Source organism: Macaca fascicularis, chromosome 1, assembly GCF_037993035.2.
Source record: "Macaca fascicularis isolate 582-1 chromosome 1, T2T-MFA8v1.1".
In the NCBI taxonomy this organism is placed as follows: Eukaryota; Metazoa; Chordata; class Mammalia; order Primates; family Cercopithecidae; genus Macaca; species Macaca fascicularis.
In genome coordinates, this window is record NC_088375.1 from 211,419,952 (window position 1) to 211,433,386 (window position 13,435).

The following is a 13,435-nucleotide window of genomic DNA, read 5'->3' on the forward strand; positions in this document are numbered from 1 at the left end:
CTAAATGGGGCTACTGCACCACAGTGCATCAACCAAGGTGTGGCAAGCACAGGCAACGGATGCTATGAAGCTCGGACTTGGATCTGCCAGGAAATACTAGCATCCAATCAGAGGATGACAGGGTTGTTACCAGCTACTCCCATCGAAGCTTTAAGTGGCTTGAGGTCCAAGGACTTGAATATGGCCAGGATCCTTTCACAGAACACACAACAGAATTGTACATTTCACTGAAAACTTTTTATTGGTCTTTTGGATAGAAACGGGAATTTATTTGCCAGGAAGGATGATCCCATCATACTGAAAGAGAAGAGATTTGATTTTTCAGAACAGGAGGCAACAGCAGAGATTGCAGCAATGGCTAACTTTTGAGAATTCAAATCTGACTGATACATGAACTTGGGCTCTGAATCCCATCCTTTTCTGGACTAAGTAGGAAGCTGGCTGGTTTTTACACTGTGCTGAACTGCACTATCATCTGAGAAAGGGGGCTCCTGTTAAAGCCATATTCCTCCCCTTCCAGCTACCCCCATTCATGGTGGTGGGGAGGCCTAGTTCTGGATATTCTTTTAAACCATCATCCCTGGAAGCCCCTGATTTATCAAGGTGCCCAATATTCTAATTTTAAAGAAGGTACCCAGCAAATAGTCCTATATTTTGCATCCCCAAATCCCAACTCCATTCACCAACACCACATTCCACCACTTCACTTGAGATAAATCAGCTTTACCTTCTGCTGGAACCAGCGCATGGCCTCCTCTTTGCTGATTCTGTGTTTGGCCCCAATGCAGCCTGTCCTGCGCTTCTTGTCTGCGATGCTGAAACCTGGCCTACCCAGCACCTGTCCCAGGAATAACCAACAGTCACCTAGCCAGCTCAGAGTCAAGAGCAGATGGACAAGACTCAACATTACAGACAGATCTTCAAGAGTCACTTGGCAGCCCGGTGGATTCTGGAGCAAGACCCCTGATCTCAGTGTCTGACAAAGCTGCCACCAGCATCTCACACAACACACAGCCATACTATAGGTTTGCTATGGAGGCTGGAACTTTCAGCACCTCCCCCCAACCCCAGCCTATCTTCCAGTGGTGCTGAGGATCCTCCATTCCTGCTCCCCAATCTCCAAAACATTTTAAAAAATAACATTTAAAAATCTATAGCCACACCAGCAGTGTAGAAAACATAAAACTCTGAGAAGCACAAATATATATCTATATTTTCTTCCTTCTGCTTCAGCTCAAAAGTGCTTCCCAAAGGTGTGCGGTTCCTCCAACATCCTGTTAATATCCAATTCTTATTACTTGTCTGTCTAATGAGGGTGTCACCATCTTTCAGGTTCCACGCTAGTCAGGACTTCTGATTTAGGCTATTCAGTTTTTATTGTTGGACCAAAACACGGCAGTAACACAAAAGGTCATTTCTATGTTAAAACCCCCTTCCTGATCAAACCACTGCATCACCCAAAGCTGTTTCTATAGGAAGAATCAGGGGAAGAAGAGCCTCAGTGCAGCCAAACCACAGACCAAATGTGGCACCAATACTGCCTCTCTCCAAAGTTTCAAATCACTGGCTGGAGGGAACAGTTTCCTTCATCCACCTTTAAGCCATGTGGGTGCTTTACAGATCCTGGACTGCAAGCTCTCCAACAGCAGGGATCTTGTCCATCTTGTTCAGTGCTGCACCCCTACACTTGCCACAAATGAGGCACATATTCCCAACAGGGAGGAGAACACAAAGGCAGACAATATTCAAAGCTGCAACTCAACATGTGAACACCAACATACCACATATGAAATAAAATAAAGATTCCCCTCTCCTCACAGACCAGGAGCGGGAAAAGATGAAATATTCATACCACATAGAAGTCCAGGCCGTAGATACCAATGCTTGGGTCATACTTGATGCCCAGATCGATGTGTTCCTGGATCCCAAAACCAAAGTTTCCAGTATCTGAGAAGTTGTTTTTTCTTAACTCATACTCCCGCACCTGTGGAGAAAAATGCAGCAATAACATTCCTCGTCATCATCTCCCTCCCACCCCCAAATAACTATTAATAGCTCAGTCTGCAACATGCACCCCAGAGCAAAAACAGAAGTCAATAGGCCGGGCGCGGTGGCTCCAGCCTGTAATCCCAGCACTTTGGGAGGCCGAGACGGGCGGATCACGAGGTCAGGAGATCGAGACCATCCTGGCTAACACGGTGAAACCCCGTCTCTACTAAAAAATACAAAAAACTAGCCGGGCGAGGTGGCGGGTGCCTATAGTCCCAGCAGCTTGGGAGGCTGAGGCAGGAGAATGGCGTAAACCCGGGAGGCGGTGTTTGCAGTGAGCTGAGATCCGGCCACTGCACTCCAGCCTGGGTGACAGAGCGAGACTCCGTCTCAAAAAAAAAAAAGTCAATAAAACTTGGCTAGGAACACAATCTGACTTCCTCACTACACCCCAACTACCCAAAATGACCTCTCCCAGCTTCCAAAGAACAGAGAAAAACCCAGAGAAAGCAGAGGAGTGAAATGACTCCCAAGCATCCTTTTTTTTTGGACAAGAGTTTCACTCTGTGGCCTACGCTGGAGTGCAGTGGCACAATCTCAGCTCACTGCAACCTCTACCTCCCGGGTTCAAGCAATTTTCATGCCTCAGCCTCCCGAGTAGCTGGGACTATAGGCGCCCGCGACCAAGTCTGGCTAATTTTTATATTTTTAGTAGAGATGGTGTTTCACCATATTGGCCAGGATGGTCTCGAACTCCTGGCCACAAATAATCTATCCTCCTTGGCCTCCCAAAGTGTTGGGATTATAGGCGTAGAGCCACTGTGCCCAGCCTCAAGCATCTCTTAAACCACCAAGAATAGTTTAACCCTGCTGATTGTAAAAAGTATTTTAGAAACTTAAATAATAAATGTCAAGGCACCAAAGAACAGAACATTAAATGTAACTTATCTACTTGTGTTATTAAGTGGGTGCTCATTAATATCACTCCATTAGGGGATTAGCCTCACCTTTAGACCCTTCTCCAAGATTTCTTCTGCCTTGGCCCCTCGAACTGTGCAGTGGACAGCAATCTTTTCATTTCTCCGGATGCCAAAGGACCTGACAGTGTATCTAGCTGCAGAAAGGGGGTAACAAGGAGTCAGATGCCATCACACCCCCACTACACTCACCTCCTTCCCAGAACACCATCTCCATGACTTAAAGAGGCATTAAGTATTCATCCACACTCTAAGTTGTGGTGTTCTAATTAGTGTCGCCTACATCTATTAATAAGATTTCATCCACAGCAGATTTTCCCATTTCCAGACATCCAGCCATCCTTCAGCAGTTAAGAACAGTCATAATGCCAAAGTTCCAAGAAGGGCAAGTTCACAACCAGAATAAGCCAAAGAAGTCACTAGTAAGATTATCATGGTCCAAAGAAAATAAAGCATTATTGACAATAATCTAGTACTTGCTAAAACCTTATTATTATACTGTTGTCCACATTTTATACGTGAGGTTTTGAGAGGTTTATTAACTTGCACAACTGGTAATAAAAAGCAGGATTGGAATCCAAAGACTTGCCACATTTCACCATCCTAAAGCAACGGCACATATACAACTCATTTTATCTTCCACAATTATCAAGTATTACACCCTCTTTATGCAAATAAAAAAGCAGAGGTCCAGAGAGCCCAGAGTCAGACCAGCAAGTGGTGAAGCCATCACTCAAACCCAGGCAATCTGTATACAACTTTTGAGATAGGGTCAACCAGGCTGTAGTGCAGTAGCACTATCATAGGCCACTGAAGCCTCTCATGCTCCTGTACAGCCCTGTTCTTAAGGCAGCCTATATAACCCTAACTGCTAATCAGATCTAATGATCTTTACTTCGTTCCTGATATTTCCACTCTATCTCATATCCTAGTTACTTGGGAAAATCTTTACTTGGGCTAGCCTTAGCTTAAGATCTGCTCATATAAAATCCAGTGTTCCAATCCCACATGCAATCTCGAAAACAAAGACACTTTTTGGTCGGCTCATGAATTTAACGCTTTAAGTGATGCCGACTGTCACTTTCTAAACAGACTCGACAGCAGGTAAATTAAACAAACAGGCGACCCAAGTGGGTAGCCCTGTCATTTGTCACTACTCACCTTTGGAAAACACAGGGGTCTGCCCTGTGAGCTGCTCCAAAACCTTGGCAGCTCGGGTCAGTCTGTCTCCACTCTCCCCAACACAGATGTTGAGACAGAGCTTGCGGATGCGAAGTTCCCGCATGGGGTTCTCCTTTTCACCTTGATCCTGCTGCAATGGGGAAGAGCAGCAGTCAATACACTCACAGCTGAGAGCCCTGAGTTTTTACTACTTTCTATCTGCACAGCATTTTTATTTCTGCTCATCCCAAATCGTAACGAAGAAGGTATCACCGTGTTTGGGAGGCATCAAGGAACGAAGTCAGCTCGGGACCTATTCTTCCTCCACGAACGGAACAGGTGAAGAGAAAACTCAGGACAGGTATTGAGTGTTAAAGGTTACGGACACTGAGATCGAACTCTAAGAGGCTCAGGATAACAAAGAGCGCCCCCACTGTAAGGGAAACTAAGGGGAGTAAGCGACGGAATAGAACTTAACTGCTAACAGGAAACACGTGGTTATGCGACGTTCCGCATCCCACTCGGAAGCTGTCTAAAGGCTGGCACCTTCCCTAAGCCGAGCACCCGGCTAAGGTTTCCTAGCACTCAGCAAGTCTCAAGTCCCCGGAACCAGGAAAAGGCGCGGACCCTTGCCTCAGAACCCTCCATTCACCCCATCTGCCCTAGCTGCAGCCTCCTGACAGTGCTTCTGAGCTCTCCCGGCAACTGCCCGGAGCCGCTCCTAAAATGATGGCAGGGAAAGTGACAGAATTCAACCCTGCGTCCTTGGCTCGAACGGCTCTGCCAGTTTTGGGCCGGCAAGCATTGAGGGGTCCATACTCCTCGGGCTGCAGGCGAGGTAGCCCCCGCAAGCTCGGCCTGCCATGGATGGCGACGGATAAAGAAAAGCAAATCCAGATCCCAGCTACTCACCGCCATGATGGAGTGCAGGAAAAGAAAACGGAGCTTCCGGCCCAGGGCCTTATGGGCCAGGAGGCGGGCTTTTTTCCCAGGCTAACCACAGAGATCAAGAAGAGGAAGAGAGGCGCATTTGGCTGCGCAGTGCAGCGTCGGCTTCCCCCTTGTGGGTAGGGCTAGCAACTGCAAGCAACGCTGGCTGAAGACCGGGATTTGGGTTTTCCAAAAATAGTTTTTGAAAGCTCCTAGAATCAGCACGACCTTGAGTTTCCGGACCTTGAAGACGTTCTCTCCTCCCAGTGTCAGGTGCTGGTGGTGCTTGTGTGATGAGACCGCCAAAACTACATTAAATCAATCATGCAAATTATGACGCAAATTTATTCTGTAGCTGGGATTATAGGCGCGCACCACCATATCTGTCTATTTTTTTTGTACTTTTAGTAGAGATGGGGTTTCACCATGTTGGTCGGGCTGGTCTCGAACTCCTGACCTCAAATGATCCACCTGCCTTGGCCTCCTAAAGTGCTGGGATTACAGGAGTGAGCCACCACGCCGGGCACAAATAGAATTTATACAAACGGAATGGTGTGGTAGCTCAAGAGTCCCGAGCTTGAAGACAGGCAGATGTGGTCCTGTCTCGATCAGTTAGTAGCTATGTGACCTTGGGCAAGTTACTACAGGGTGAGTATTCCTAACCTGAAAAGCCTGGGACCAGATGGTTTTTGGATTTGGGATTTTTCCGGATTTTGGAATATTTGCATAAACGTAATGAGATATCTTGGAGATGGGACCCAAGTCTGAACATGAAATTAACTTATGTTCCATATACACCTTATACACATAGTGTGAAGGTAATTTTATACAATATTTTAAGTAAGTTTGTTCATGAAACAAAGTTTGTATACATTGAACCATCAGAAACCAAAGGTGTCACTATCTCAGCCACCCTTGTGGACAGTCTCTGGTTGGTTGGCCTAACCATTGTTCCAGACTGTAAATGTATATGCTACTGATAAGCAATACTTTCTTATGCTTATTCACATATGAGTACTTCACAGCAAAATATATGCTATGCCATTAATACCGTGAAAAAGTAATGTGTTCAGGGCAACTAAGCAGCAGAGGAGCATCACCGGAAAACCTGGATCAGCTGTGAAGCAACAGCGACCACCGGCCCCCACCCCACCCGCCACCAGGCCAGCCGCTGTGGCTCACACCTGTAATCCCAGCGCTTTGGGAAGCCGGGGTGGGTGGATCACTTAAGGTCAGGAGTTCGAGACCAGCCTGGCCAACAGGGTGAAACCCCGTTTCTACTGAAAATACAAAAATTAACCGGGCCTGGTGGTGCATGCCTGTAATCCCAGCTACGGGAGGCTGAGGCAGGAGAATCGCTTGAACCTGGGAGAGGAAGCTTGCAGTGAGCCAAGATCACCCCACTGCACTCCAGCCTGGGTGACAGAGCGATACCCTGTCTTAAAACAAATAAACAAACAAAAAACAGCTACCACAAATGGCAGGCTTTCAGTCTCCACCTATGATGCAGTGTTTTGATTAAAAGATTACTGGACACTGTAATTTTTTTTAAGGTGAGAAGAAGCATCAGAAGCAGTTGTGGGAGCAGGAAGTGGGTCCCCTAGGGAAAAGGAGGCGTTCTCCTGGATGGCTTTTTAAAATGTTTCCTCCAGAGTCATCTGCGTTTCTTTTCTTTCTTTTTTATTTTATTTTTTATTTTTTGAGGCACGGTCTTGTTCTGTTGTCCAGGCTGGAGTGTAGTGGTGTGATCTTGGCTCATGGCAGCCATGACCTCCTGGGCTCACATGATCCTCCCACCTCAGCCTCCCACGTAGCTGGAACCACAGGTGCACACCAACATGCCCGGCTAATTTTTAAAATTTTTTGAAGAGATGGGGTCTTGCCGTGTTGCCTGGCCCACAAATCTTTAAAGATGTAACATCATGTTTCGTCTTAAATTTCTGCAACCAGCCAGGTGCAGTGGCTCATACCTGTAATCCCAACAGTTTGGGAGGCCAATATGGGAGGGTGCTTGAGCCTAGGAGTTTACGACCAGCCTGGGCAACATGGCAAGACCCTGTCTCTACAAAAAACTTATTAGCCTGGCATAATGGTGTATGTGTGTGTGTTCCCAGCTACTTGGGAGGCTGAGGTGGGAGGATTGCTTGAGTCTAGGAGGCTGAGTCTGCAGTCAACCATATTTATGTCACTGCACTCCAGCCTGGGTGACAGAGTGAGACCCTGACCTCACACCCCCAAAAATTCTGCGACCAGCCTGTTGAATATTCAGTTTCCTTAAATTTTCTGTTCATTGTGATAGATCTTGCTTGTTTCACCTTCAGTATACCATTAAGTGGCACATGCTGGATGGATCCATCAGTACAATGCTGATGGATCTGCTCTTTCTTTTTTCTTTTTTTTGAAATGGAGTCTTGTTCTGTTGCCTAGGCTGGAGTGCAGTGGTGTGATCTCAAGTCACTGCAACCTCCACCTCCCAGGTTCAAGAAATTCTCCTGCCTCAGCCTCCTGAGTAGCTGGGATTACAGGCACCTGCTACCATGCCCGGCTAATTTTTGTAGTTTTAGTAGAGACAGGGTTTCACCACATTGGCCAGGCTGATCTTGAACACCTGACCTCAAGTGAGCCACCTACCTCAGCCTCCCAAAGTGCTGGGACTATAGGTGTGAGCCATCGTGCTCAGCCAGATGGATCTGCTCTTTCAATACACAATCAAGATCTTCATTTTTTTGCTTTCTGCATTGTTTTTCTCTTTCTCATTAACTTCTGCTCATCATTTTCAGCATATAGAATTTCACCAGTTTATCCTTCTGTTTCTTTTCTTTTCTTTTTTTTTTTTTTTTTGAGAAAAAGTCTCACTCTTGTTGCCCAGGCTGGAGTGCAGTGGCGCAGTCTTGGCTCACTGCAACCTCTGCCTCCCAGGTTCAAGCAATTCTCTTGCCTCAGCCTCCTTAGTAGCTGGGATTACAGTCGCCTGCCACCACACCCGGCTAATTTTTTGTACTTTTTTTTTTTTTTTTTTTTGAGACAGAGTCTCCCTCTATTGCCCAGGCTGGAGTGCAGTGGCACAATCTTGGCTCACTGCAACCTCTGCCTCCTGGGTTCAAGAGATTCTCCTGCCTCAGCCCTCTGAGTAGCTGGGACTACAGGCGTGCGCCACCACGCCCAGCTAGTTTTTTTGTACTTTTAGTAGAGACAGGGTTTCACCATGTTGGCCAGGCTGGTCTCGAACTCCTGATCTCAGGTGATCCGCCCACTTCTGCCTCCCAAAGTGCTGGGATTACAGGCGTGAGCCTCCGCGCCCAGCCATCCTTCTGTTTCTTTAGGTCATCTATGTTGTTTATGCCAACACCATACTCTTCTGTAGGATATTTCACACCTACATTTCCGTCCTGTTTTTCCAGCAACTTGACTTTCTGTGTTGTAAACATAACTGCTTCCTCTTTTTCTTTTTTCTTTTTTTCTGAGATGGAGTCTTGCTCTGTTGCCCAGGCTGGAGTGCAGTGGTGCCATATAGGCTCACTGCAACCTCCGTCTCCCAGGTTCAAGTGATTCTCCTGCCTCAGCCTCCCAAGTAGCTGATTACAGGCACCTGCCACTACACCCAACTAATTTTTGTATTTTTGGTAGAGACAGGGTTTCACCATGTTGGCCAGGCTGGTCTCGAACTCCTGACCTCAAGTGATCCACCCGCCTCGGCCTCCCAAAGTGTTGAGATTGCAGACGTGAGCCACCTTGCCTGTCCTGCTTCCTCTCTTCCTTATCACTGTTACTCATAGGCATATCTGCAGGCCTTTGTTTACACTTTCAACAATATATTTACACCACAGAACAGAAAATAATAATGAAAAAACCACAGTGAGTGATGTGCATAGACCTCTGCCCTATTTAAGGTATGCATGGAACCTGCAGTTGGCATGTCTGGCCTGCACATGTGCCATCATGTTACCTCTTTTTTGTGTGTGTTTTTGAGATGGAATATTTTTCTGTCGCCCAGGCTGAAGTGCAGTGGTGCAATCTCTGCTCACTGCCGCCTCCGCCTCCCAGGTTCAAGCGATTCTCTTGCCTCACCCTCCAAAGTAGCTAGGATTACAGGCGCATGCCACCACACACGGCTAATTTTGTATTTTTAGTAGAAACAGGGTTGCACCATGTTGGCCAGGCTGGTCTCGAACTCCTGACCTCAGGTGATCCATCCGCCTCAGCCTCCCAAAGTGCTGGGATTACAGGCGTGAGCCACCATGCTCAGCCTTGTGTTACCTCTTGTGGACATGCTTTCGTGGGGGAATCTGAGCCGGAGTGGAAAAGAGATATCACAGCTGACGGAGGCTGGGAGCATCTTTTTTCCCTCAGGAATGCTGAATAAACTGTGTGCTGTGTACGTGCATTTTGACTGCCACCTGTCACATGAGGACAAGTGTGAAATTTTCCACTGTGGCTTCATGTCAGTGCTCAAAGTGTTTCAGAGTTTAGAGCATTCCAGATTTGGGGTTTTCAGATTATGGATGCTCAGTCTGTAATTAGAATCCTATCAGCCTCAGTTTTCCTCATCTGTAAAATGGGTACCTGTATCTCATAAGGTTGTTGTAAAAATTAAGATAATTATGTAAAGCACATGATAAGGCTGAAATAAATTGTGACTCTTGTTATTAATATAAAGCTGGTATATCCAAGCAATACCCTCCTCTAAAAAGTGTTAGACATGGTATTGTAATCAAGAGAAAGTCATCCTGCAGGCATAAAGATGGCTCTGATACACAAGGACTTCAACCCCGGACAGTAAGAGGGCCCCCTGGCTCGCACTGAATCCTCAGCATAGGAGACCAGAACCCACGTTCCAGGCTATAGCTAGCTTTGAGTCAGCCAGTTCCTTTAATAGGAACGAATTGATGGAAAGAGGAGAACACAGCAGGTTTTGGTAGGGAAGGAACCAAGCCGCTTCCTTCTGCTGCCACAATTCCCTTCTCTCATCCCCATAAGCCATAGGCGAGATAGAAGTCCCAGCCTCCCCTGATTTCACCCAGAGGGACCAGAGGGCACTTCTGGGAAACTGGATTGATGGAGGAGGGTGAATGGAAAAGGCCCCTCCTTTGAACCTCCACCATCAAGTACCCACTGGCCAACTCAGAGCTGGGGTTTTAGCCAGACTCCCAGGAGGGGCTGCTTCGAAACTTGGAATAAAGAAACCACTGAATGGGCCAGGTGTGGTGGCTCATGCCTGTAATCCCAGCATTTTGGGAGGCCGAGGTGGGTGGATCACTTGAGGTCAGGAGTTCGAGACCAGCCTGGCCAACATGGTGAAACCCTATCTCTACTAAAAATACAAAAAATTAGCCAGGTGTGGTGGCGGGCACCTGTAGTCCCAGCTACTTGGGAGGCTGAGGCAGGAGAATCGCTTGAACAGGGAGGTAGAAGTTGCAGTGAGCCAAGATTGTGCCATTGCACTCCAACCTGGGCAACAAGAGCAAAACTCTGCCTAAAAAAAAAAAAAAGAAGAAGAAGAAAAGAAAAAAAAAAGAAAAAAGAAAAGAAAAGAAAAGAAACAACTGCATGTAACACATGGTCCTGGATTTTCTTTTGCTATAAAGCATGTTATTGGGACAATTGGCGAAATCTGAATAAGGTCTGTAGATTTCAGAAATGTATCATGTTGATGCCCTCATTCTGATTACTGGATCTTGGTTATGTAAGAAAATGTTCTTGTGTTTAAATAAAAGCACATTCAGTATTTGGAGTAGACCCGCATCATATCTGCAGCTTACTCTCAAGTGGCTCAGAATGAAACAAATTTAGAGGGGAAATAATAAAGCAAATGTAGCATGTAGAGGCTAAGGGAACTTCATCTTGGATTTTGGATTTTAATCTGCCATATTGACTTCTGATTTTTTTTTTTTTTTTTTAGAAACAGGTCTTGCTATGTTGTCCAAGTTTGTCTTGAACTCCTGGACATCTTGGCCTCCCAAAGTGCTAGGATTCCAGGCATGAACCACTGTTCCTGACTTCTGATTAACCCCAGTTCCAGGAATGTCTCTATGATTTCTACTTTATCTACTATTAAGGGCTGTAAATCCTGCCCTTTAGGTCAAAACAACCTTGATGTTAGCATTGTAAACTCTTAATGTAAATCCTCTTCTTAAGCAAATCATAGGCTATGTCACACATAGCGTTTTTGCCTTTCCTAGAGGGTTGACCTCAATTGTCCTACACATTTCTTCTGAATCACATATACCCTTTCCCTGTGGTATATGAGCCCTGGGTCTTGGGGGTAATAGTACAGGGACCTACTGTCTCATGGCTGCCTGAGACGTGACTTCTCTTCTAAGTGTCTTACATGTTTCTTTCTGAGAAACTAGATTTGTCATCCTCTTTCTTCAGCCCATCAGCTCCCTTGGCCTTTGGGGGTAGGTTTGGATATACCTTCTCACTGCAGAACATGGTAAAGTTAAGTTTTAGGGACTCTGCTGGACATGGTGGCACACATCTAAAATCCCAGCCATGCAAGAGGCTAAGGCAGGAGGATCTTTTGAGTCCAGGAGTTTGAGACTGCAATGAACTATGATCCAACCACTGCACCCCAGCTTGGGTGATGGAGCCAGACAATACCCGGCCCTCCCCCTCAATCAACCAATCAATAAAAGATATGGGGAATCTGGGTGAAGGATATATGGGACTTCTTGCAACTTCTATGTAACTTAAAGGGAAACAGGTACCTGGGAAGATATAAAATTGAACTCATTCTCAAAAGCTCAGTCCCCACCCCACCTCCACCTTTTCTTCAAACAAACTTTCCAGAATAACTCTTAATTGGCTCTAGTGCCCACACTGTGATAATGAGAGTGGATGATTAATAACTAATTTACTGTCCCCACCAGGCACCAGCTCACTCAACCTTCAACATCCCTGTGGAGGCAGATACTATTGCTTTCCCATTTTACAGATGAGCAGACAAACACATAGAAGTTTAGTAACTTTTTTTTTTTTTTTGAGATGGAGGAGTTTCCCTGTTACCCAGGCTGTAGTGGAGTGGCGCGATCTCGGCTCACTGCAACCTCCACCTCCCAGGTTCAAGCAATTCTCCTGCCTCAGCTTCCCGAGTAGCTGGGATTACAGGTGCCCACCACCAGGCCTGGCTAATTTTTGTATTTTTGGTAGAGACAGGGTTTTGCCATGTTGGCCAGGCTGGTCTCAAACTCCTGGCCTCAGGTGATCCACCTGCCTTGGCCTCCCAAAGTGCTGGGATTACAGGCGTGAGCCACCGTGTCCAGCTTTTTTTTTTTTTTTTTTTTGACAGAGTCTTGCTCTGTCACCCAGGTTGGAGTGCAGTGGTGTGATCTCAGCTCACTGCAACCTCCACCTCCCAGATTCAAGCAATTCTTGTGCCTCAGCCTCCTGAGTAGCTGGGACTACAGGTATGCGCCACCATGCCCAGCTAATTTCTGTAGTTTAGTGGAGATGGTGTTTCGCCATGTTGGCTAGGATGGTCTCAAACTCCTGACTTCAAGTGATCTGCCCTCCTCAGCCTCCCAAAGTGCTGGGATTACAGGCATAAGCCACTGCACCGGCCCTTTTTTTTTTTTTTTTTTTTTTGAGACAGGGTCTCACTCAGTTGCCCAGGCTGGAGTACAGAGGCACGATCTCAGCTCACTGCAGCCTTGACCTCCTGGGCTCAAGTGATCGTACCACCTCAGCCTCTCAAGTAGCTGGGACCACAGGTATGCACCACCACACCTGGCTAGTTTTTTTGTATTTTTTGTGGAGATGAGGTCTCGCTGTACTGCCCAGGCTAGTCTCGAACTCCTGAGCTCAAGTGATCCACCCACCTCGGCCTCCCAAAGTGCTGGGATTATAGGCATGCACCACCACGCCTGGTCTAGGAACTTTTAAGACAGTAATGAAATCAGGCAGTCTAACACCAGCGGCCCATCCTATTTTAGAAGCTAATAGACTAAGCTAGGGCCCAGACCTTCCCCTCAGTTTCCCTTCCATGCATTTTCTTCTTTACAACCTCAGCTGTCTGGCTCTTGCATCTGGACTCCCAGTACCCCTCCTGCCTCCTCATTGCTTGAGACAGAGGTCAGTAGAGGCAGAGGTGAAAAGACTTGCTTTGCTTTATCCAATGCCTCAAACTCATCAGCAGAAAGAAAACCAATTAGCAGGGTCAGGATTAAGATAGTTCAGACAGCCAGGCGTGGTGGTTTATGCCTGTAATCCCAGCACTTTGGAAGGCCAAGATGGGCGGATGAGGTCAGGAGTTCAAGACCAGCCTGGCCAACAGGGTGAAACCCCTTCTCTATGAAAAATACTAAAATTACCCAGGCGTGGTGGTGGGAGCCTGTAATCCCAGCTACTGAGGAGGCTGAGGCAGGAGAATTGCTTGAACC

General features: G+C 46.7%; 1 protein-coding gene across 1 annotated transcript; it reads right to left on the reverse strand.

Moving 5' to 3' along the window:
- Nucleotides 1-215: 215 nt before the first annotated feature.
- On the reverse strand, nt 216-5,068 carry RPL11 (ribosomal protein L11). Its single transcript, XM_005544465.4, has 6 exons — nt 5,040-5,068; nt 4,128-4,278; nt 2,997-3,103; nt 1,853-1,984; nt 728-838; nt 216-297 (listed from the first exon to the last, which is right to left on the reverse strand). Exons 1-6 carry the CDS (start codon nt 5,043-5,045, stop codon nt 268-270), a joined length of 537 nt encoding a protein of 178 aa, XP_005544522.1. The 5' UTR covers nt 5,046-5,068; the 3' UTR covers nt 216-267.
- Between the last annotated feature and the right edge of the window lie 8,367 nt (nt 5,069-13,435).